At 42.3% G+C, this 26,678-nt stretch overlaps 1 protein-coding gene and 1 long non-coding RNA gene across 2 annotated transcripts in view; one reads left to right on the top strand and one right to left on the bottom strand.

The window, feature by feature from the left end:
• The window catches only part of CRYL1 (crystallin lambda 1), a 62,315-nt gene extending 38,483 nt beyond the window's left edge, over positions 1-23,832 (bottom strand). Inside the window, exons 1-3 of the mRNA XM_049822840.1 lie at positions 23,708-23,832; positions 18,178-18,285; positions 6,756-6,882 (exon numbers count right to left, since the gene is read on the bottom strand). Coding sequence (XP_049678797.1) covers positions 6,756-6,882; positions 18,178-18,285; positions 23,708-23,826 — 354 coding nt within the window. The 5' untranslated portion in view covers positions 23,827-23,832. The remainder of the gene's footprint in view (positions 1-6,755; positions 6,883-18,177; positions 18,286-23,707) is intronic.
• LOC126048201 (uncharacterized) overlaps positions 1-26,678 on the top strand; it is a 566,030-nt gene that overhangs the window by 164,144 nt on the left and 375,208 nt on the right. The window lies entirely within an intron of this gene.

Below are 26,678 nucleotides of genomic sequence, written 5' to 3'. Positions count from 1 at the left end.
TTACAGCAAATCTACATGTGCCTGGCTTTTAGAACAGTGTTAAGTTCATATTCAGAAAAGCTTTAATAGAATTCAAAACCATCAACTAAAGGACAGTAGAGGAGTGAGCTTATTACAGAACAGTTGTAAAAGCATCAGTTAAAACACCAGTACTTTCAGGCTAATCTAATTTAAAAAAATAAATTAGGGCTATAACTCACTTTAAATCAAAAGTAATAACTTCTTGTCTTGAATTTATGAGCTCATACCAATGTGAAATACGATGCTTCTTAAATCACTACCTCTTGAGTGACATGAAAGACTGTCTACCACATGATACTGTGCAAGTAAATAACACTTCAGTAAGGTGAAATCCAGCATTTAGATGGAAACATTTTGTACTTTCCTACAGTTCAGAAACATACCCTGTTAAGGAACTGGAGCAATAAAAATATCAAGTTACTGTCATCTTATACTGTTCAGAATAAATGATTGCACTACAAGTTTCTGTTCAACCTTTAGTACAAAATACAAAGCAGGATTTGAGGAAGTACTAGTTTTCAGAACTACATTTTCAAATCAAACTTGCAGATTTGGGAGGGTTTGGGGGAATTGTGTGGGGGTTTTTTTCTTTGGTTTGGTTTTTGTTTAAAAACACATAGAACAAATGAAGGCAGGTTTTACTTCATCTAGTGTCAGTATCATGCCATGAAGAGATCCATCTTTTTCCACAATGCTCATGTGCCCTACAAAATTTTCAAAAGACAGACAAGACAAGCTCATCGGGCTGCTACAGGAGAGGTGAAGATCTTTTTTTGTTCCCTTAGGGAAGGGCAATAAGATCTCAAACAGGTTGAGTGACATCCTCCTCCCCACATTCTTTCTCAAAGGTTCAGATCTGTTTTCTTCTACTGTGATACCATCCACCCTGAAAAATAGGGGAAGTGATCTAGGAAAGGCAATGGAAATACAATACAGCCCTAGAAACAGGGCCAAGGAACACTGAAAGAGAACCTGAAGAGCAAGACTAACTGCTGGGCAGGATGACAGTTATGGCAATGACTACCTCCTGTAACAGGGACCAAAACCATATTCAAGTCCATAATGGTATACAACACCAGTTGTTATATGCACAGGATAGATGCGGAGTGAATGTTAAAAAGTTTGGAAGGACAGAAGGCCATTCAGCAGTGACACTGGCAAGCTGTTTATCCAAGCATCGTCTCTCAGTTCAACTCAAACACTAACCTGATAAAGTATTTTACAGCAAGTCTTTGAGACCAGACTATTTCAAACCCTAAAATCAGGAAAAGTTTTCTCAAAACCTCTACAAAGACAACAAGTCAGGTCACATGCTTAAAACGAGCTCCCTCAGAAGCCAAAACATAACTTCTGTTGCCTCAGGTCAGTGTTTAAGGTAAGTAGGGTAAAATCAGGCCTAAGGTTTTATTTACCCAGCTGAGAGCAAACAGACCAATGTTTGCCTGTCCAGGGCTCCAAGCTAACCAGTGACCAGTCCACAAGCAGCCATGTTACTGCAGTGCTTGCAGACTCTGCCTTCCAGCAGCTTTGTACTTACAGAGGCACCTCATTAGCACAGCTTCCAAACCAGGATAGTCATCTATCCTACAAGCTCAGGGCAGCTGAAGACATCTTCACCCATTGCTGTCTGTAGGTATTCCCTCATCCCCAGAAATAAAAGGGTTCTTGAAAGCCATCAGGAAAGTAAAAGAAAAGCTAGTGGCAAAAACCGGTACCAGATAATCAAAGACAAATTTTTATGACAGGAAACATGAGAACCCTACTGTCAAGGCTCCCAAGTCAATGTAGGTTTCCCATTCTGAAGAATCACCAGACTTTTTGAAAGCTGTTTTTAAGCTGGCAACACTGTTTTTCTAAATATGTCTAACTGGGAGACATAAAAGAGCCAACAAGATCTAAAAGAGACCAGGCTGAAGACCCATTAGTGTTATCACGAGCTCAAAAGAGCTTGCAGGTGTAACGGCCAGGCATGCCCTCTCTTTTTAAAAAAAAGGGGCGGGGGGTGGTAAAAAAAATAGTGTTCTAAGGCTTTTAGGCAGAGTTCCTTTAAAACAAAAAAGGATAAATACCTCGGACCGCAAGGTGTTAGTTACAAGCATAATTTCATCCCCTTGCCAGTCTGCTTTGTCCCACACCACAGCACAACTGACAGGTTCGGAGATCACCTCTCAACCACCCTCCAAGCCTGGCTTCAACCCGCCTGGCCAGACCTCACAACTCACCAGCGTACACAGCTGCTCAAGTGTGAAGAGTAAGATCTTGCCAATAGTTGGTCATCTTATCCTCCTCTGAGAGCTAGTAAACTTTATTATTCTGTTAGTAAATTGTTACAAAGCAAAGCATTTAAAAAGATATGTTTTCATTTTACTAGCATTGTGGCAAGAGATCGTACAAGTGCTGCACTGATTTCTATTCAGCTTGTATTTCTTAGGAACTAGACACACATCCACTCAAATCTGTTTTTAATAGTGAAAGGAGTACTAATAAGTTCAGTACCCAATAGTCACATAAGGACAAAAGTCATCCTGTATTTATGCAGGAAAGTTAAGAGCACAATATTAAGAAACATTTACCTCACCCATGATAGTCCCATGCCAGGGACATTGTAGTACAAATGTACCCATTCATTTGCCTCCATGGAGTTTTCAGCTAATGGAAAAGTTATTTCACAATTAAAGCTTTCAGTGATGCAGGAGGCTTGCAGTGTATATTCACATAAATGCTACAGGTTACACACTTACTTGAAGTAACATAGAAGAGCTCTGAGAAGTGAAACTGGGTGAATATTCAGTTTTACAGCAAAAAACAGACTGATATCCTTCTGAAGTTGATGCAAAGCATGCTAATCAAGACAAGTTACTTGATAAAAATGCTCAGGAGAAGGAATATATAAAATATGCATCAAGGCACACCTTTTTTTAAAGGTTCATGACATTACTCTTATGAATTTTCTTCTTACTCAGTCCTGACTATTTCTTGCATCTTTTTCCACTTTTATATCTTCACTAATGTGATTTAAGAAGTTCCACTTTTTACTACTTCCTCCCATTTGTTTTAAGTTACATCCCATGAAAATGACACAGAAGGCAAGTGTCTGCAGAATTAATTCAAGGAGTGCAAACAGCAAGGAAATTTTTAAAGCTTGAAGTGGACTTACTCTACAAAGGCCAAATTTGAAAAAAGTTAAGATTTAACCAACTGAAGTCTAGGGTAAAGAAATGCAGTTCTCATTTAAGTCTTCTAACAAGTTAATCAGTAGGTTTTATCATTAAGCAAGAAATAGAGTCCTCTATATTCAACTAATATTAATGCAACTGATGTTTTATTTTTTAAGTAACTGAAAGTCAGAACACTTGCACCCACAAGTTACAATTAGTCCATTTTGTCCTTCCAGGTTCAAAGCTGCACTAGGCAATGTTTCTGAAGTTTAATACAGTGCAGCCAGAAAGTAGTCTGGTCATTGCTGAAATAAGGCTGTGAGCCTAGAATTAAGATGCTTCTCTATCTATTCCACCTCACTTCCAAGAGCAAATTAAATACTAGTTCAAATTATTTGCTCACTTACATGGTATATTTATTAACACTTTGTATCAAACCAAAATTTGATGCTATGGTTTGAAACAGATGAGCTGGTATGAGTACCACCAACAGTGTTTCACACATACGATTTGTTACCCACAGGCATACTACAGCTACTTTTTAAAATTTTATTTATATGCTTAATGATTATATATTATGAGACACCAAAAGGGTTATGGGAACATAAGATAGTACCAGAAAGCTTGAGTTACCTCAGGTAGATTGTTGCTATTCAGAGACTATCAACACAACACTGCTGTCTTCAACTACCTGAAAGGAACAAACAGAGAAGCCAGATTCTTCCCAGAGGTCCATGGTTGTAGGACAAGGGGCAAGAGCCTGAAGTTTCAAGAAGGGTATTTCCAATTAGATATTAGGAAAGAAGTTTAACAATGAGGGTAATCAAATGTTGTAACAAGTTACCCAAAGAGACCACAAGTGTTTACCCTTAGAGATATTCAAAACTCAACTGCACAAGTCCTGACCAAGCTGATGTAAGTTGGTCCTGCAGCAAGTTGGACCAGATGACTTCGTCCCTTCCAACTCAAAATTACTTTGATTCTGCAACATTTGCCCAATGCCTGTTTCATAGATCAGCTGACAGTGGAAGGAATGGATGATGCAGCCCCTGATTTTACCTGAAGTAGCACGCAGGACCTTGCTCAAAAATCTTACTGCCGAAGAGCCTCTCTAGGAGGAACAATAGCGTACTAAGACTCGCCATCTCTGTAGGAGCAACAAGAGCCAAGAACTCCATCACAGCTGTGCTTGGCTTCAGAATAAGATACCAAAATAAAAGCAAGGATATTAAGGAGATGCAAAGTTGGCAGTAAGAAGGATCAGATCCTTACAGGTAGCATACAGAGAAAGTAAAGATACCATATAGACATACCAGGTAGTAAGAAACACTTGAAAGAGCAAAAGAAAACAGGCAGAACTAGGAGTGTCTACTAGAAACAAGAAGGCAGCCTTCACAAAGTTGAGGCAGTACCCAAATGAACATGGCCACGTAGGATTGTTAATTTGTCAAAATAACACAAAACAAAGACACCCACCCCACCCCCACCCCCACAATTTACAAGAGGAATAACTAAAAAAATTCCCTTCTTTCTTCAAAATGCATGGAGAAGAAGAATGCATAGGACCAAGAGATGATGAGAGTACAAAAGGATGATCATCTGCAAAACACACACACACAGAACAGTGATTTCTTTGCAACTGCTCTATTTCTCCTTCTAATCCTTGAAGAAAAGTGAAGCCTTAGTCTTGGGGACTCTCAGGGTCTGTCTCAAGTCACAGAACAGAGGTGAATGGAACCAGAACCAAGATACAGGACATGTTTTGATATGGTTTGAATACCTGACACAGTAACAGTGATATACAACTGCTCACTTGAAACAAAACTGAATGTACACTATTTTGGTACCAAAGAGCAGATAAGTGGCAAGCATGATGCAACTTTTAAGGGACCTTCAGGAAAGATCTCAACAATAAACCTGTAAGCCTTATGTCTCTATCAAGCAAGTTAAGAGAAAAGGGTAGCACTGAATGAGTATTACATAAATGGGGAAGAATCAAAACAACTTTTTCAGAGGGACATCCTGATTCACAGACCTAGCAGAATTCTCTAAAGGAAGCAGTAAGCACAGGCACAGGAGTCACGTAGCTGATGCAGTTGGTGTGAATGCCCAGAAGTCTTGCAACAAAAAATAATAAAAGCTTTCAAGGAAGTTAACTGGTCACATGCGAGATAAAAGCTCCTTTCATGGACAGTAACTGGTAAAGAGATAGTAAGCAGACAGTAGGAAGAACAGTCAGTCCTTACTCAGTGGAAGCTGCTGACCAGTGCTGTTTCACAGGTATCCGTGCCCTTTGTTATATCCATTCATAAATGACCTGAAAGTTAGCTCATAAAATTAAGTCGGTTGTCATCATTACAACCACAAAGGTTTGTGGAAGGACTTTACAAGATTGTATGACTAGACAATAAATTTGCAGACTAAACTCAGTAGAGGTAGGCAATACATATATGAAAACAATAATATGAACTGACAAGCTCTGAGCTCATTCCTGATGAAGGAGTAAGATATTGGGTAACAGTATATAGTTTCATGATCTGGAAAAAAGGAAGTGAACACAAAATACTACATCACTGTAAAAATCTATAGTGCATTCACAACTTGACTCCTGTGTGAGGCTTTGCTCTGCCTCCCATTCTCTCTTCCTCCACCTCACCAACTTGGGAGGAAGAAAAGGTCCAGAAATCTATCCCCTTTGAATTCAGTTTATTATTAGGGATGTGTTGCAGCTAAGCAGACTGTAGGATTTACAGCCTGAAACAGTAAACATTGTAAACTCTTGGGTGCAGCACACATACAAGTAGGGACAGTTAATGGTACAACACTAGAATAATACTGGGGGACCCTGTAGGGTAGAAGATGCCAAGTCCAATGCAAACCCGTCTATACTTTAGTCCAGAAATGGTCCCCGATTCACCTATCCCCTGAACTATGCCCATGCCAGTGAGAATACTAATAGTTAAGCAGGCACAGACTATCAGGTTCAATAATACAGCTTGCTCCCCATCCCAATTTTAATTAGTAGCACAGATTCTAGCCCTGTATATCAACCCTGGCTTTAATATTCTAACACTCTGTTGGATCTGCTTTTGGCAACAGTGCTCCTCCACAGTCAGAATAGAAGTCACCCCTGGACATAGCCATACTCCCTGCTTTCCCGACGTACCTGGAGAGGAAGAAACATGTTTTAGTCCCAGCACTAGAACGTGTGGTGTTCACTAAGACAGTCTCTCCCCCAAGAATCTCCTGTCCCCCCATTCCCCCACATTCATCTCTCTAACACATACAGTCTTTGTTACACATGGAGGTCAGCAATTCTCTCTTGGCTTAGCCAGCTACCAGCTTCTTCCAACATAACCCAAAAGAAACTTGCAAGGACTCTTGAGTAGGGAAATCCTGCAAAGAGGCATTATCTCCCATGTCAAGATACTAGGCTAGAAAGAACTTTAATTTTAACAAGCACAACCATCCTTATGTGGTCAGGATGTTGAAGTCTCCATTGACCATCGACTGCACAGCACAGCTCTAGATCATCTTTCTAAACTGTTTGCTAGGATTTGTCAAATCTTCGCTTACCTGAATGAAAGTAGCACCCTCTACTGCTGCCCTCAGGTCTGTACAGATGCTAATGAGAGCCAACTGCTGCTCCGCACTCAAAGCTCCTTTCAGGAATCCCGACTCCTCCAGCTCTTTCATTTGTTTGCTGACAGAAACAACATACACATTTAAGTACTTTATCATTAAGCCGCCATTAATTTTTTAAAAAGCTTCTTAACAACCCAGTAGTATTATGCTATTTGCCATGCCACTGCATATATTTATAGTTAAAAAATATAAAGGTTAGTTTCAGTCATTTCTCTTCGCTCCCTCTAACCTACAACATTCTCTTCAAGCCTGGAGAGCTCCAGGATCTACTTCTAGATGCAAGCTTATCACCACTTCAAACCTGTTTTCACTGGTGCAGGATCAGCAGGAGTTTTTATACTCATATTTAATGAGGAGAGGTCCCTTTAATATACTTCATCCAGTTTTACAAACAATAGCTCTTTTGTTATGAAGACTCACTGCAGGAACACTGTTTAATGGTATAGAATAAATACATTCCATACAGCCAGGAGTCAGCCCTAAAAAATTCATACCCTACATAGGTAATGACTACAGAGCAAGTATCAGAAAATTCAAGTAGTTACTAAACTGAGTGGCCAGAGCTTGAAATGAATGTTCAAGTACACACCATTGCAGGGGCTGGACATGCCACCTTCTCAGAAGTCTCTACAGTTTGAAACCCATGGAAGTCAGGAGCAAGCAAGCCATTTTCAAAACTGTTAACAGTCACTTAGAGGAGCAATTTCCACAGAAATTAAGTGAGATTAAACTATCTGGTCACGATCAACCTAAAGCTATTTGATGTAGCCTTTATCACCGTTAAATCTGTCAGTTACCTCAAGCCAGAACTCCTTTGAGCCTTTGGTTACTATTCAGCAAAAATTGCTCAGCCTGAAGAGAGGAGGAAATTGAACTAAAAGATTAACAGCAAGAAAAAAAATTAAAAAAATCCTTTCTTCTCTCTACCAATCTAGTTCTGAAGCTTTGGCTTCTTTTGGATGCCTTTTTACATGATAAATAAATTGCACTTGCAACCCAGTTGGAGGGTAGAAAAGCTATAGCAAACAGAGAAGCTGTACAGCTTGGAAAAAGTGTATTTTTCTACTTTGTAAATCATATAACTGTATATAGAAATGACCAGTGATCCATCATGTGTTTCCCAAGTGATTGTGGCACTGGGGCACACATGACAGTCTTCATTAGAGGCTTTACAGGACAGTACATGTTAAATGGGCAGAACTTATTTATACAGGCCCAGATGATCTCCACTCCCAGCCACACCTCAGTCCTTAACACACCTGCCCAGGCCCCTCCAAGTATCCAGACAGTAACACGGGGTTTATTTTTCTATCTAGAGACCTCAGGGATGGGACCCCATATGTTTGTCACAACCTACAGCAGCCAGAGACAGACGCTATCCTTAGTCCTTACGAAGCACGGCAGGCAGCCAGCCACCAGACTGGGATGTCAGCCCCAGACCACCTCTCCAATCCAGCACTTAGACCTTGTGGTAGCCTTTCCTTAGCCCCTGCCAGTGACACCGCTGCAGCCACCTTTACATCAGCAATCCTAAACAAACCAGACACAGAGCAACCAGACCTCAGCTCTCAGTTGCTTTATGAAGTGGCAGAAAGTGTCATTTCTATTTTTCAAGCAGCATTTTAAATTAATTGAAAAGGGAGAGGGATGTAGATCATCACCTTTATCTTTTTTCTCTCTCTACTTTTTCCAGGGCATCTGCTGAGCAACATGTGATAATGCACTCTCACTTTGTCAAACCATCCTTTTCTTTAGAGCTCATTCCTGTCAACAAATATTGAGTCCACAGATCAAATAAAAATATTAAGATTCCTCCTCCAGATTTCCTGAACAAAATGAGTGGGATTCATCTCACCTACCCTGTCAACATGCAGATCTGAGACAATCATCCTCAGCTCTCTTTTAAAGAAGGGAGAACTAAGTGTTTCAGATGCACTTGATCTCTTTTAGGCATCCAAGTATGCAATCCATCTTGTCTTATGATGGAAGTACCTATTTATCCCCAAAGAAAATAGCTCAGAATAAGACATTTAGACCACAGTATTCTGAAGTCACTGAAGATGAAAGTTTGCAGGGATTTATTTAAAGACAATCCCGTTCCTACTTAACTATACGGAAGCAAGACAAACCTCAAACCTCATCAGAGATTCACTGGGCCCTCAGATCTTTAGCTTGAACTGGCTCACTAAATCTACCATTAACTTCCAAAGAATCAGAATTTTACTTCAGCATTCATGTAGTTGTGCTGTGTCCAAGAAAATACAGCAATTATAGGCTCTACCATTTTTATTGTGGCTTTATTAAGAGGTCATAAACATATGCTGCTCTGCAAGTTACTCTGATGTCCTTTCTTCCACTCGAAGTAGAAAAGACAACATTTGTTTCCCAGCAAACAAAACAGCTTGCTCCTGGTTTAGTACAACAGAAGAAACATACCTTCAGATCACCATGGACTTTGCACATTAAATGGATGAATTTCCAATAACTAGTGAGTAGGTAAGATGTCAACAGAGGCTCTATTTGAAGTCGATAAAGGTGACAGTGCACCTTCTAAACCAGAATATGCACCCATATTTCAAATTGGGAAGAACAAAACCGATAACAAAAAAAAATCTACATGCATGCGCACACACAGCACTAACTCCTACAAGCATTAACTTCCAATGAACTGTTTCAGCAATTAACTCCAGATGATCATGTGTGTACTGCAAGTTCTAGCATTTCCTCTTTATTTGTGTCAGAGCTGATCATGGTCAACGATTTTTGACTCTTAGAGCACGCCTGGGTAAACAGCTAAGCATTGCATTCTGTTTACATTAGACAAGAGCTTTGAAAAGGTTCAATTCATTCTCAGCTGGAAAATGAAGCCAAGAGTCATACACTTTTTAGACACTGCTCAGGTCTGTCCTGTTTACTTCCCTGGAATCCCTTAGACTTGGTGCCAAAATTAGTATTCCTACCGGTTTATGCAGTCCAAAACTGATGAAAAGACTTCCATTAATGGCTTTCTGCCTCTTTTCTCAAAAACGGATTTAGACTCAAAAACCCAGACCGTTCCTATCCAAAGCTAAACTAGTCAGAAATTATTTTCTGCTAAGTTTTGTTTACAAAAGGGGGGGGTGGGTGGGGGGTGGAGGGAAGTGCTCAGACACACACCCCTCCAGGCAGCATCACAGAAATAAGCAGGAAATCCATCAAGTTTCTGGATCGGTTCCCTGTTTGGTTTCTTAACACCACAGAAAATGGATGGCTGGAAAGCACAGACTTCTGCCTTTGAGCAATCTGCGTAGTAAAGAATAGGAAACAGGAAGCTTCAGCTCCATCTTCTAACCTGCCACGGTTCACCAAAGCTTGCTAGGCAGGAGTTCCATCCAAGACTTAAGGCTTCCAGCACACTAAAGGTGCCAGTGCTTCACCTGTAAAGAAAAAGGTGCACCTAAACTAGAGTGTCCAAACTTCTGACTCCTTCACACCCTGTGAGGCGAGATGGTAAGGAAACAATCATAGAATCATTTAGGTTGGAAAAGACCATTAAGATCATTGAGCCCAACTGTAAACCTAACACTGCCAAGTCCACCATTAAATCATGTCCCTAAATGCCATATCTACACATCTTTTATATAACTCCAGAGATGGTGACTCAACCACTTCTCTGAGCAGCCTGTTCCAATGCCTGGTAAGCCTTTTGGTGAAGAAATTTTTCCCAATATCCAATCTAAACCTCCCCTGGTGCAACTTGAAGCCATTTTCTCTGATTCAAAAGGTCTTAACTATCCATTCATCAGAAGTTCATTTCCCAGGTGCACTTGCCTAAATCCAGCACCCTCTTCTTGCTCATAGGCTGTGCATTGCTCTTAAAAAAAGAAAAGCGGAACTTAAATTTGAAGAGACCACAACAGAATTACTTCTTTCTTTGAAGAAAAGGGTGAAGTTTTGTTCACTTTCTGTGCAATATGACACTTGTCTCATCCTCCCTGGTCCTCTGAAACTCAACTCCATGACTGATAACTGAGGGACTCAAAAAGGCTAGAATGAGACTAAGATCTGACTTTTCTTTTTCTTCCACAAGTTTTTACAGAAGTTTGCAGCACCCATCTCTTGTTCCATACCTTTCCTTCTCTGCCAGTGATGACCATCCCATCATTTCTGCTCCTCTGTCATAAGCCATTATCCACTACACTGTGCATTGAACATTTCGTAATCAACCAGCAAAACCATCATTGTCATCCTTACAAACTTAAGGCTGGACTGATTCTTCCTCCTAAACAAAAATCTTCCTGTTAACATCACCAATCTTCATGCTAGCCATTTATTTAAATTAGTATAGTTATTTAAAGCATGGAATAGGAAATAGAACTTGTGCATTCCTTGAATTTTGGCCTTCCCTCCCAGGAAAATTTTTTTTGCCCCCCCTCTTCACCAATATATTTGTTGACATTCTGGCTGGTTTGTTCCACAATTTAGTTTTAACTCTTCCAAATGCTAATCCCTCTTTATATTCCCCTGGGTTAATATTGTCCACACTTTTGTGGGAAAGGAAGGGAGCTTCCCCTGGTATTTATCATACATTAAGGCACAAACAGATCGTTTTGTACATACAGCAGTACACCACTGACCTCTACTGGATGACTCTTTATTCAAAGCAGCCTAGACTTCAGGGTAATCATCCCTGAGGATGACCACAGACTGAGGTTACTGCAGCCATGTCAATAGAACACACCACAGGACTTTGCTTTGCAATTGTATGGTGTGCACAGTTTGAAGAGTTTGACATGAAGAATTCACATCCCTAAGAAAATACCACCTCCTTTTAGAACCCACACTTTGCCTACCTCCAGAGTTTTACTGTTGTATCTGACTACCCATGTCAACACAACTCTGGGAAGTGAGCCAGTATTTGCTTCAAGATAAGGCACCCAATCTATAACACCCCTGATTACATAAACTGCCCCGGATGCTCATGGTCACAAATCCTATTCTAGAACTTTTTACAGAAGGACCTTGCAAGCAATACTAATACTTAACCCACCTTCTTCACACCTCATTGCCTCACCTTTAACCACAGCTACTACTGGGCAGTCATACTATTCAGCACACATTGTTGGAACAAGCAAATACTTGCAAGATTAAAGACCACTTAATCACAAACTTATTGCCCAAACCAGCAAGGAGACTAGAGAGAAGAAGAGACAACACCACCATTATTATTCTTCACAAGTTCAGCTAACCACCATTGCCCAAAGACTAGGACCATTAACCAGTCACGGCACCAGACTGCTATCTAGTCCTGTCTGATAAACGAGAGAGTAGTTGGCATAGCAAAAAAAAACAACCAAAAATAAGCCAGCCCTGAGACACAACAGGCCAAGAAGACAACTGAAAGCCCCCGATACTGGGACCAGCTCACTGTCCACACATGCAACAGCCAAATAGTAAGCAGCTAATACTGAGTTACAATTGGCCATATGAATGCATAAGCAATCACCTTCCCTCTTCCTGCTCTCCCCAGACTAAAGGTAAGCACCACCACGGAAAAGTTATTACACTTTATGTCTTCTTGAAACAGCAGTACAAGCTGGACCATGGAAGTTTGAACAGGAACATACATACAAGAGAGATCCAGCGCTGTCAAATGTACTTCATCCATAGCAACAGCAGTATATTAAAGAGGGAGAGTTACACATCTGCCTTTGCCACAGTTTTGAAGATGCACGAAGCAAAGGAAAACAGGGGAGCCGGGACATAGTACAAAAGTATGGTGATGCACTCCATACAAGTTCTGACATCTCCTAAAGTTATCACACACACAAACTGTTTTCCAGCTCTGGCACTCTGAGGATGTCTATATTGGCATTACACAGACCAGATAGTCTTTGCTATCGTTGCAGTTTTTGGTTTTGTTTTGTTGTTCGTTGTTTGTTTGTTTTTTTAACAGGAAAATGCAATTACAGTCATTATGTTTTTCCATGGTAAACACAGAGTTGCCAATATTGCTGAGTCTGAGCAGGGTCTGCAACTCATTACAAGTCCCTTCTTACCCTTAGAAGATCAATTCCAATGCTGTCTCCAGATCTAGTGAGCTAAATAAGCTCACTCATTAGGTTTGTCAAGATTCTTTTGGCATCTTGGCATCAGAACTGAACAAGTTTATGCTGGGAAACCTTCCTGCTAGGAAGCATTTTCTGTGATTCTTAATATTTTGTTTATTTTAAGTTTAGGCTCAAGATGGAAATTCTCACCAAAACCAAAGTCGGCCTACCTAAAATAGAGACCCACAGCTCACATCCCTGCTTCTGATCACGCAGACCCAGCCTGAAAACTGGGTCTCCCACACAGTCACAGATACGCTAGCTGAAAGGGACCCTGGGAAGTCTCCAGTCCAGCTTGCACCTGCAGCAGAACTATTGCCAACATGAGATGAGGTTAGCCTTGGTTTGGTGTAGCCAAGCCTTGAAAGCCTTCAGGGATGGAGATTTTACCAGCTTTTTGGACAACCTGTTACTTCTGCATACCAGGCAAATGTCAACACCATTAACTGTTCTCAACACACAGCCTTTGTAATTGCAAAAATCAGTCTTATTTATATCATATATTCTAGCTGCCCAGGGGACTAGCTGCCACACAGGAATGAAGCAAGAAGACAACACTGCCCTTTGGAGGTGTTTTCAACCACAGAATGGCCATGCAGAACCCTTCAAAAGGCAGAATCTATCCCCTTCCAAAACCTATTAAGACATTCTCTAGTTAGTTCTGCAAATGAAGCAATTTTCCCTATCCAGTTAATTGCATTTGTGGGGAGGGATAAAACTGAAAGGTAGAATCAAGCCTATGATTTAGCACAAGCTTGATGTGCCACTCAATAAAAATACACTTTGATAAGAATTATCTACTTAAAAGGTGTCCCCCTCAAAGGAGATATATAAAACTACCAATGAAGACCTAAGCCAAGCTGCATTTTGCCCTTGATACAAACACAAGACTGGCAGAGGAAGCCAGCTTGGGAAAAGTATCTAACCACACAGCCATGGAACATACCGTGAGCTAGGAAAAGAGAGTAAAGCCTTATCAGTGTGCTCCTCATGCTACAAAACCAATCCAGTAAGCTGTTCCCCTTTCTATACAAACAAAGCATAGGAGGGCACCAGACAGCAAGAAGTAATGTTCAGTCAAATGTCTTTTCTAGAGACTAGTCTCCTCCTGGAACGAGAAAGGTGATAAGCTTGAGTTACAGGGGGAAGAGTCTTTCAAAACTGGCTACAGCAAAGTCATAGGCATAGATACGGTTTACTTCCTCGACATTGTGACCTGCCATACATCAGGCACTTCATTACAAGTTCCAGATCCCTATTCACAACAGTACAGCTCTTAAAGAACTTCTCTCCACTTGGCCAGGGGTGGGCAGGGAAATGCTACTTTTTTCTAGCCCCTGCATCTTGTTTGTTTTTCATAGCAATTGTGCTCCTACAGTACAGAAAAAGTTAAGGTTGCTTAGGTCAATACTACACTTTACTATGTATCAAGTCCAATAAAAGTTACAGTTAAATGAATACTTAAGAGGAAGTGTGATACTCTGATCTCAAGATTGCTTGGCTCCAACTCTTTAAAGGCCTAATGTCTTTGAAGCATGCAGAAAAGCAACCTATAGTCAGGTAAAGCTGACATGGAAGTTATTCTCACTGAACAGCTTCACTTATGAGTTTAGATTCAGTACCATGCAACCTTAGCAGCATCTACCAGTTTTCAGAAGGCGGAGTTCTGTAGAAGTCCATTCTGGAAGAATGGAACTCACTAATAATTTCCTTTCATTTTTAATTAAAGTTTAAATTAATTTAATTTAAGGGAGAGGGTCCCTGTTATTTAATAGAGGGTCGAAGTTGCTTCCTTTCCAACCAAATATTTCCATGTTTTGATACTACTATTGCATTTCACTTGTATCTATGTAATAAAAGTAAAAATAGTAGTTTTACATGCTCACATCCCTAGATACAACTACCACTTCACAAAGTCAACTTCAATCTGTCCCAGAAAATTTTTCTACTTGGGCTAAGAGAAAAAAAGGAAGGATCAGAAGATAGAAAAGAGCTTCTAGTATAATGTACTGTTTAGTGCAGTTGAATATAATGATGTAGTTTTAAAAATAATCTTGTCTTTGTATTTTAGCACAGACTACTTCCTGAGATCTTCTACAGTATTTTTTTCTTTAGTTAGCTATAGCCTTTATGCATACAATTGTTTGTTTTTTGTATATTAAAACACATTACCTGCTCCTGTGTCCTGGAGGAGACACAGTTTTATATCTTGGTAAATACCATATTTAACCAGCATCTACTTCTAGAAAGAAATCACAGAATGCATGCGCAAATATCCAAGTTTTAGTGTCCTCTTCAGAGTCAAGTGAACTTTTTCCCCTTGCAATAGTCTTTCACTATACATGCAAAAACTATTCTATATAAAACATGAACCAGTTACATAGGGGAAAAAATACAGCATTTCCACTGTAATTAATCAGCCTTTATCAGCAGCATAATTATGTTTAAAACAGTAGCACAGTAACAATTCAAAAAGAAGTTTACATATTACAAGAATCTTGAAGGTTTTTTGGGGGGCATGCACAACAGCATTTCTGCATCATATGTTTTAGGAGTACTTTCAGGAATAGGGTACTACTTGTTTTTCTAACTCTCATTATTTTAAAGTTTATCAATCTTGCATTCAAACCAGAATCACACTGTCTCAGAAAAAAAGCATACCAGATATGAAAAGTTACCTTTTCCAAGGCAGGTTACTACAGCATGTATTCCGTAAGCCAAGCGTGGCATAAAGCTGTTCATTAGTTTGTTTCTCCAACAAATCAAAAGGTTGTACCATTAGAGCAGACACTGGTTAATAATGCCACCGGTACACCCAGTTCAATCCAATGTGCGGTTGTTTTGTATGCCAGGGCACTGACTGCCATGCATCTGGCAACAGGTAGATAGGTAGTAAATCCATCACACCATGTAGGCCTTAGTAAACACACTCTCCTTTTCCTTCTGTATCTGGTCTACTGATATTGTGGCAGTGTGATACATATTTCCACTTGTTTCAGTAGATCCAAATTCCATTCTTTAATCTTATTTTTTACCCATAACCAAAGTCTTTCGAATAAATTTAGAGTACATTTCAGATTTTCCATAGATACATGCAGGCTCTCATGATCATTGTAGGTCCATACCAGTCCCATCCCTGCTGCCCACCTATGGTTGTGTGACAGTTGAATTCATTAGGTAAGTGAACCTCAAGATGCCCTGTATATAAATTCAGAACGAGTTACAGGTCAATGTACTAAAAGTCCACCACATAAAATAGTTAAGAAATATTTAATATTTCTGCCAAAGGAGTATAATCTCCTTTTAGAAGCAAAGTAAATGTTGTTTACTACTCAAATCCCACTTGTTTAGAAAAGGGAAACTACGAACAGTCCTCTGTATGCCCCAGTTTCTCTTTAATATGTAGAGTACCTTCATACACTACAAGTTCACAGCCTGCAGACTAGAGTGGAACAAATACTTTTCAATACTAAAGCAAGAAAACACACAGAAACCCTAAGCCTAAAAACTTCCCTAAAAATACTAGCTATTTGGAGAGAAAAAGAAAAGCAAATCCCAGCAAGTCCAGATATGTAGCCACCAGCTGACTTTGTCAGTTGCTCTTTCCTGCGAGCCCTTGCTACCTACTCAAGCTCCAGCCCTCACACAAGTATCATATCAATAACTCAGAGAGATTTACTGCAGGTTGTGTGCTATGAAATCAGTGCAAAGAAGTTCAAGTTTGACCATATTTTGATAGATACAATCATTAAAATACTCATTGAAGAAACTGCATAGCTTGTATTCTTGTCACAAAAATGTTGTCCTGAAACTAGGCTTTTTAACCAGGATGTTACAACAGCCAAAACATACAAGTTAATTATAAGTTAAGAGCACCTTACGTAAAAGGCAAAACCTGCCTTGAACTCCTACGGGGCAGCAGCACATGCAGGCACAGGACAGTACAGATGTACCCCAAGCCAAAAGCCTTAGAAAGCTTAAGTCCTCATTTTGCTATTAGAAAAAGAAAAAATTAGGGGTGAGTGCTGTCTTTAGTAATGTAGACTGCAAAACTGCCCCCTCCACACTAATCCAGAATCCCATTAAGGCTACTGCTATGACAGCAATTCTGAAAAAAACAGAAGTGTCTGTCATCTAGGTGTAGCAACAGAGATGTTCAGTCTGACTAACACCAACCAGGAAAGAGAGGTTTGGGGAACAAAGAAAAAAAAAGTAGGAGATAGATTTCTCCCCCACCCCCACCCCCCCCACCCCCTTTCATTATCAAGCCTTTTTTAGCAAACCTCACTAAATATCACATATTGTTTAACTTCTAAACTCCAACAACTGAACTGACCTACAAGGGGCTCCTGAAGTCACGCCTCCTTGCTGTAAGCCTTGTTACAGAACACAATCAGGCTGCAACATGCCAAAACGGAGTAGTACTTCATGAGGCAAGCAGTAAACCTGCAGAACACAAAGTCCTTTGGCAACAAGGCCACGAAAGGATTTACACAACTTCAAGGGAAAGTTAGAGAAATACTAGGAAGAAATCTAGTTAGAGTTACTGAATACACAAGCAACTTAGAGGCGCTAAAGGTTGGGCAAGGGGAGCAGACAGGCAGGAACTTGAACTTGTAGCTCTGTCATGTACCAAGAGAGCATGTGCCTTTAGCTGTAGCACCACAGGGCAACAGAGTAAAGGGCTGGAGGATTGTTGGTCTGAAGCAGTGCAATTGTTCTTGTGTTCACACTCTCAGATTTTGCTCCTTCTATAGATGCCTCCCAGCCTCTACTATAACTGATCAGCAGTTGCATCATTAGTGGAAGTAGCCATCTGGTCTTCTAGGACTTAAAAAATATTAGTTTAAGAATTTTAAAAATTCTACTTATGAAATACTAATAATTTGAGCAGGGCTCCTCAGCAATCCATATTAACCTACTTCCATTTTGAAACTCTTTGTTGTCTTTCTACACAAAACCTCTTATGTTCATGTATTTTAAGCTTAGCTTATAGAAAAACTAATCACAGTAAACATTGTTTTGAGTACTTGGATCTAAACATAAGCTCTTAAATCACTACTTAAGAATTAAAGTGCTCTTCAGAAGTGTCATTGAGAGATTTGGGAACATAGTTCTTCTGACCTTAACAGGATCTGTACTTGTAAGTTAAAGACTTCTTTCAAGCTTAAGAATCTATGTAACCTTAAAGAGTAAGATGTGCCCGTTCATTCATAATTCCCAGTTTCAGTACAATCCTGGTCATTTCAAATGAGGTGACCTACCGAATGTTTTCCAGTGCACTTGTTAGCTGTTGTTGTGCAATATCATAAAGTTTCACTTTGAAGCCTCCAGCAGCAAACACCATGGCCCAGCTGCAACCAATGAGTCCACTGAAAAGAAAACAAGTATCAGCTAATAAATAAAGAAGCATTTATTTTGGGGAAGGGGGTTTGACAAGCATTGCAAGAATGAAAACAGAGCTTGGACTCATCAATATTTGATGAAAAGATCGTTTGCATATTGGTAAAAAACAAATCTCTCCAACAGAGAAATATCCTTTGCTAGTGTCCTGGGTTCAGCTGGGATAGAGTTAATTTTTACAGGAACCTGGGAGGTGGGGGCACAGCCGGGGCAGCTGACCTGGACTAGCCAAGGAGCTATTCCATACCATGTGACATCCTGCCCAGTATATAAATGGGGAGCGGGCCGGGGGGTGGTCTCTGTTTTCGGTGGGGGAAGTGGCGGAGCGTCGGGTCCCGGGTGGTGAGCAGTTGCACTGTGCATCACTCTTTTTGTATACTTTTTTTTTTCATTAGTGCCGTTGTTGTTGTTGTAATCTCTTTTGTGTTTGTCCCAGTAAACTGCCTTTATCTCAACCCTCGAGGTTCCAGTTTCTTTTCCTTTTCTCTCCTCCGTCTCCTCCCCATCCCACCGGAGGGGGGCGGAGGAGTGAGCGAGCGGCTGCGTGGTCCTTTGTTACCGGCCGGGCTGAAACCACGACAGTCTTTTCTGGCGCCCAACGTGGGGCACGAAGGGTTGAGATAACGACAGATCTGGCCAGAGCGTGTTGAAACAAATTTGCCAAACGCATTTCTTAGATATATAGATGTTAGTCACAATGTTGTTTCATTTGTTTACATGGTGGCGTTTTGTAAGCTCTTATATGCTCTATGTATTGCCTGTAGTTGCGTATCTCATCTCTGGGAGAGTGATTGGGATTATCATTTTGCTGTACTGGGCAATGTCGACTTATGAAATGATTACATCACTGGTCATGAGGTTAAGCTGGTATCTGTATGAGGCAGTGATATCATTTCCATACTTTGGGCGCCTTCTGTCGGATTTTATTGGTAATTACACCCAATCCATGGGGAAATTAGGGGGGGATACCTCCCCCCGTCCGTTCACCTCCCTCTTCTCCTTCCGACTAATTACAACAGCTTTTGAGAATTTTGAATATCCTTGGGATGCGCAAGCCAGTGTGCTGTTAGTGCTATGCCTCCTGAATATGTTTCAGGTCTTGTTTAGGGCTACAAAAACGCTCTTTAAGAGTACCACTCAGAGATCTCCCCCAAAGCTGGATACTCATGGGTGGCACGGCATGTGGGAGCATATGGGCAAGTATCTAGAGAACTTCTCACCGCCAGTGACTTGGAAGTTCACTCCCGAACAACTACAGAACCCTTATGAAGTGACAGAATATTTGAAAGAAAAATGCTGTGGCTATTCCAAAGACATACAACTCGCTGCACTGTGCTGGGCTCTGGCCAATATCTACCAAACACTGCTTGATATTATGCAGCACCCTCGGGGGGAAAAGGGGGAAAAGATGGAAAACAGGACAACATGTACCGTGGCTACCCAAACCCTGACAACAGACACCGTGGCTGCCCCTACCCCGACAACAAGCACCGTGGCTGCCCCTACCACGACAACAGGTACCATGACTACCCCTACCCCGGTGACAGACACTGCAGCTGAACCAGAGAACCAGCCTGTGCCAGTATCAGTCGCCCCTGTACAGAAAAAGAAACACACAAAGAAATCAGTTCGCTTAGCGAGAGATGAAGATGAACCAGGGTCATCGCGAGAACAGGAAGTAGAGGCAGAACCTGAAATAATTACCCGATCTCTATCCATGAGTGAGTTGCGTGACATGCGAAAAGATTTTAGCCGCCACCCAGGTGAGCACATTGTTACCTGGCTGCTCCGATGCTGGGATAGCGGGGCTAGTAGTGTGGAATTAGAGGGTAAGGAAGCCAAGCAGCTGGGATCTCTGTCTAGGGAAGGGGGCATCGACAAGGCGATTGGGAGAAAAACACAAGTCCTCAGCCTCTGGAGGCGACTTTTGTTAGGTGTAAAGGAAAGATACCCCTTCAGGGATGAAGTTACATGTCACCAAGGCAAGTGGACCACCATGGAGAGAGGTATCCAGTACCTGAGAGAATAGCCAGTGAATTGGGCTGTATGATATTTAACTGCTAAATAACCTGCCAATGCATGTCATTGTATCTATAGTGTCTATATGCCATATCAAGGGTATTATTGTGAGAATTATCCAAATGACTACAGGATGGACTTTTGAAACTGAGCCAAGTACAACAGTGATAGAACTTGAACTGGCACCCACCAATTTCCTCAAGATCAACATCTTCGACCTGCAGACCAGGGGCATGAGTTGCACCAAATGTACTAGCCACAAGTTCCAGCGGCAGCGTACAACAACCCAACATCTCACACCATCTCTCTCTTATCCTGAAGAACTGTTACAACAGATAGAGCCCCAAAATTGATGGACACATTAGAGGGATAGCCCATAGGCTAAAGGAACACCGTGTGTGTGTGTGCGAGGTCAGGGGGTGGAGTCCATATACTTATATATAAGACAAGGAAAGTTGTAGTGGTTGATTGGAAAAAAAAAAAAAATAAAAAAAAAAGTAAGATCTGGGCATGATGTAGATGGTATAGAATAAGGGGTGGATAATGTCCTGGGTTCAGCTGGGATAGAGTTAATTTTTACAGGAACCTGGGAGGTGGGGGCATAGCCGGGGCAGCTGACCTGGACTAGCCAAGGAGCTATTCCATACCATGCGACATCCTGCCCAGTATATAAATGGGGAGCGGGCCGGGGGGTGGTCTCTGTTTTCGGTGGGGGAAGTGGTGGAGCGTCGGGTCCCGGGTGGTGAGCAGTTGCACTGTGCATCACTCTTTTTGTATACTTTTTTTTTTCATTAGTGCCGTTGTTGTTGTTGTAATCTCTTTTGTGTTTGTCCCAGTAAACTGCCTTTATCTCAACCCTCGAGGTTCCAGTTTCTTTTCCTTTTCTCTCCTCCGTCTCCTCCCCATCCCACCGGAGGGGGGCGGAGGAGTGAGCGAGCGGCTGCGTGGTCCTTTGTTACCGGCCGGGCTGAAACCACGACAGCTAGCCATGTAGCAGCTTCTCTGAAAGCTGGAAGAAAGATAAATGAGGAAGAAAAAACAGAAAGAGGACAGCAGAATTCAAAACAGTAGGAAGCACTACTTTGGGACACTGGACTCAAGTATCAACAGTTTTGTCAGCTGCAGTCTTAACCTGGAGTTGGTGCATGGAATTACATTAAAGAGATTATTCTTTTTATTTTGGTTTAGATTTTAAAACTCATCTGTTCAGTTCATAGTCTAAAGACAGACACCAGCCCATTGGTCCAAGAGTTCAGGATCCTGCTTCAAAGATGATCAGAAAGCCTAAGGCACAGCTACCAAAGTAGTCATTGGTCCTCTACAATTCAGGAAGTACCATCAGCATGTGAAAAAGAAAAAAAAACAAAACCAAAACAACCCCCAAAAAACAACGATGGGTTTGATACTGCTTTTCCACCTACCGACCTCTAGCACTACCCTTCTTTTTAGATGAAGCACCCTACCATGCTGGAGGTATGCAGGAACAGTCTGCCTACACCTTTTGGTGAAATCACATTACTGAGAAATATATAGAGGAAACTTGCAGTAACTGACAATTTTATCACATCTCTTAAAGCAATGCAGGTTTTAACTCAAAAAGATTTAGAACATGCATCAGCTGCTTCAAACAGAAGTGCGGAGGAACAGCGTAGTAAGCTTAAATAACCTGAGATTCCAAAAAAAAAAAAAAATAATCTCCTTAACAAAAAGACAAGAGCAGAACTCCATATCCATGGATATGGATTACAGTGGGGATTTTGATAATTACAGGCATCTCCTGTCATTTCTGAGATCACTCTATTTGTAGCATTAAACTTAAACAACCTCTGGCAACTGGAGAATACAAGGCCATTAGGGCATTGATAAAGGATTAAAAGGGGAGTAAAAGTCAGAGATAAAGCAATAGGGCAGATGAGAAAAGAAGGAAGAGAAAACAGGAACATGTTCAGCCTTTAGTTTAAATATTAAAAAAAAGGAACAAAACAGGAAGTTGCAGGAAACAGCAGGAATCAGTGGAAATAATTGGGACAAAAAAAAAAAAGAAAAAGAACAAAACTTTGCATTTAGCATTGTTAAGCAGACAGTAAGTTCTCACTCAAAACGGTTACCCTTTAAAACAAAAAAACCACACACACACAATTTCACTATAGTAAGCCCAGACCTCAGATGTTCTCAGACAAACTACAGAACAAGCACACTTAAGGAAAAGGTAAGGTATGGGTCAAGGTTTGTTAGCTGCTGTAGCCTCCTGGGTAACCACTACTTTTAAAATAAAAGCATTTAGATCACTTAAGCACATCTGAGCTACCAGTATCTTTATAACTCTTTCAAATTGTACTTCTAAATTCCTCAAATCAGTGTTTGACAAAATTTTTATTGTTTCAATACAGGTTTTTAGGATTGTGGGGTTTGTTTTTCTTTTGAACTACAGAGCGTACAAAATAAGTCCAGCTCTCCGACCCTTCGCACACCTACGGTGAACAAGAGCTCCCCGAGTGCCACCAGCGAGACCCAGCTTTGTCACCACCACACGACGGTGCTGAGACACGTGTCCCCAGACCTCAAGTGGTCTCACTGATAAAGTTTGTTGCAGCCCACACTTTTAACACAGAGTTACAGCAGTGAGTAGGGGGCTGTTACTCCTTGGCAGGTTTTTTCTCTCCCCACCAGATAATGGTTCAAATACAGAACTTCAGTTTTAGCTCAAGAGGAGGATGAAACAGTGCATTCCCACACAAGTCAGAAATACCGCTGTGTCATGCCCGAACGAAACGTCGGAGTTTCTTGACGTAGTTGGCAAACAGGGTCTTAAAGTTGTGTTTGGATTTCTCCACCCTTGCACTTACACACACACAACACTACAACGAAAAGGGGCAGCAGCCTTTCAGATCTAAAGGACAACTTACTTCGAGTCGATGCTGTAGGTGTTTGTTGTTTGTTCTGGTTTGGGGTGGGGTTTCGGGGGGGGGTTTTGAGTGTGGTTTGTTTTTTTTTTTTTTAAAGTAGCACAGAGCTGTCAGGGACCTAAGCAGAGCCACTCTTTCTGAGGAGCCAAGCAGGTGCACTGCCCCCCCCCAGGCTCCCCAACTCCAGCAGCCGCAGGAACCCCCAGACGGCCAGACCTCCATCGCCCCGGCCCTGCTCCCCCCAGAACGGGCTCCCCACGCCGAAAGCCACCGACCACCCCGAGGTAGCACCTCGCCGCCGCCTGCCACGGCGGGGACAGCGAACCCACGGCCCCGCAGGCCGGACCTCGCCGGCACGGCGCCCGAGCCCCTTGCACCTCCCCGGGCATCCAGCTCGGGGGGTGGGCCGGGCCGGCACCTCCTGCCCGGGGCGCTGCACCCACCCGCGGGAGAGGAAAGGCTTTACCTGCCGACGATCGCGACCTGCGAGGGCTCCATGCCTGCGGGGGCCGGGACCGGCAGAGGCGCCGCTACCGCCACCTCTGCCTTAACGTGCGCCCGCCCCCCGCCCACGGCTCCCGCCATGTCACGGCCGCCCTCATTGGCTCCTGCTACGAGCGTTCCCATTGGCTCCGCGCCGCGCCCTTCAGCGGCCGCTCCTCGAGCCGCCCGCCCGGCCTTCGCTTCCCCGACGGGGAAAGAGCCCGCCCAGAGGCGGCGCGGGGAGCGGCCGCCCACGGCCGGGCCAGAGCGGCGCCCGTCGCCCACGGGTCCCTTCCCCCGCACCCGCACGGACACGGAGAGGTCTCCCCACCCCACCCCCTCACCTGCCGGCGGCTCTCACCTGGGCCGAGTCCCAGCTCGCCTCTTCCCGCGCTCCACAGGCCGCGGGGGGCACGGCCACGACACCTTCTCTCACAGCATCAGCGCGGTCCTGCGTGCGCCGGCAGCGCTGCCTCGGCCCCCGTGGAGAGACAGGCCCTGCGTGTTCCCCCCTCGGGCTGCACCGAGCGGCAGCAGGCGAGGGTGGTCACCTGCAGGACGAGGGGGCCGAGAGCGGCCTTTGGCCGGACGGAGCCCTGCCTGTTATACCCGTTTCGGGGTGGGACAGGGCCAAGGTTTGGGTAAAGGCCAAGGCTTTACCCTACCGTTAAAAAGGGTGGACCCCTATGGCTGCGTAATGGAAGGTGTCCGGGTGCCCCCAGGTGAGCTCCCAATGAAACCGAAACACTTGCGAGGGTCTGGGCCTTGGGATTCACAGCCGCCTTTGGAGACGCAAAGACCCCATCACGCTTTGGCCAGAGACGGTACTAGAATGCATCAAACCCCGCTGCTCTCTATTTTTTGACAAGGGCACAAATGAATTCCAAAGTAAAGTTCAAATTTGAAACTACCTCCATACTTTTTTCACATTAAGCGAGGTCTTAGTGTTGTTAAAAAGACTTTCTTCTTGAATTGAAAAAATATTTTTGCTGTCCTTGGTTTTCATACAAAAACTTTTTAAAATTGTGCAAAAATGTGACATTACAATGTCAACGTAGTTCTTTAAGCTGCTCTGCAACGTCTACTGTTCCTGTTGTCATGTGGCATTACTCATTTTTTCTAATTCTGTATAGTTCCTACTCATCTGCAGATTGCTCTATAATCATACTGGGTATTCCTGAAAAAAACCCCAAAAGTTAGCATTTTAAATGCTTACTTGTTATCAAAGATGATATTACTGTACTCTTAACATAGCTTAGAAATACTTGCAAGTTTTCTTGTGTTTCTGGTGTGTTGAAAATTAATACATTTCTTCCCAGAATAAATGTTTCATAGTTACTGACAAAGTTCAGTGAACCTTTGTTTAGCTATAATTTCTTCTAGTTTCCAAGAAAAAAATAAAATTGAAGACATACATAATCACTTTGTCCATCCGTCCCCCTCACTAGCCTTTTGCTAATTCCAACCACATTCAACAAGGAGACAGAGATCTCAGAAGTACGAATTCCTAAAGGCTTCACTAAGGACTACTCAACGGACAGCAAGTAGAAAACCAAACTAGGACCCCTGTGACTTCCTGACCTTACCACTACCCATGTACCCAGAGACCTGCCAGTAGCTGCGACATGCAGGTGGACCAAAGTGGCCATAACGGGGCCACAGGAAGATTTAAGGAAGTGGGACAGCAGCATGGGGGACGTCTGGCCATGCCAGTTCTGCGGCTCACAGCCTGCGTAGGCTGGTGTAGAAAGCATTGTTTTATGATTGTAGCAAGTACCAATTTTGCTCCTTTGAAGACTAATTCAAAATGGCATGACTTGGCACGTGTTACAAAGTCCTTTGCCTAGCCAAAGTGTAACTGAAGCAACCAATGCATACTCAAGTTTTTACTTCAAAGGAAAAAATCAAGTTCCTAGAACATAAAACTAATGTCTCCTGGGTGTTGGAAACATGGTTTTCAGAACAAGGTCACCAACACTCCCATTTGGAAGTACTTATCAGTTATTTTAATATTCTTTGACCTCTTAAGATGTGTATTTATATCTTAAGTTGTGTTAAGTAATACACTGTTAGAGAGAAAACGCATTACAGATAGACAAATGGATTCAGGAGAGTCAAGTTACAACCGTTCAGGAGGTGCTACTATAGGGGTCCGAAAGCCAATCACAGTTGTGATAACAGCAATTACAGGGCCTTTAAGTTCTGTTGGTGAACAAAACGAGGTCTGTGGCAATGAAATCTGAATAGTATCATCCATATATTAGTGACAAAGCCACACAGATCTGCATTAGTTATTTGATTAGGGTATGACAGCAGCCATATTCCCCATTGTTTGTGGTGACCAGACACACTGGTGAGTCCAAATGAATAGATCAAAAGTGGAAGGAGAAGTTTGCAAGAAGAAAGAAAAATATAAAGAATTAAATTCTCAGAAGTGTAAGTCAAGGGAAGAAAATAGGGTTTGAAAAAAAAGAGCAAAGTTTCATGTTTGTGTAATAGCTAAGAATTGTTAGGCCCAGTACTTGCACGAATAAGTACGAATAAGGGACAGTGATTCTCCTCCCTCTTCTGCAACCTAGATGGGAACCTCAGCCCAGAAACATCAAAAACCTATAACCAATAATATGGTGAAAGGTCCTGGGATCCATTAGAGAAGGAAAAGTAGGGCTTGTACTGGCAGCAGGATAGGCCCAAGTGGAGCAAATATGCACTCACCAGCATATATATTCTTTCTTCTAAGTCCAACAGCAGTAGGAGCAGACTTGACTAGTGTTAGGAGCTGCAGAGCTGATACCTCCATGTTTTTAGTCTCTTTGTATTGAGCATGCTCCCCTTCTTCCCCATGCGAGGAGCTGAAATCTGCTACTGGCGGGAGAGAGGAGGTGGGTTTACTGTAGGGGAGGAGTAGGACAGTATAAAAGAGTCATGTAATAAACAAGGGGAAATAACTAGCT

This window comes from Accipiter gentilis, chromosome 19 (genome assembly GCF_929443795.1).
Source record: "Accipiter gentilis chromosome 19, bAccGen1.1, whole genome shotgun sequence".
In the NCBI taxonomy this organism is placed as follows: Eukaryota; Metazoa; Chordata; class Aves; order Accipitriformes; family Accipitridae; genus Astur; species Astur gentilis.
Note: the sequence above shows the minus strand (reverse complement) of the source record. Positions and strands in the feature narration are given on the sequence as shown.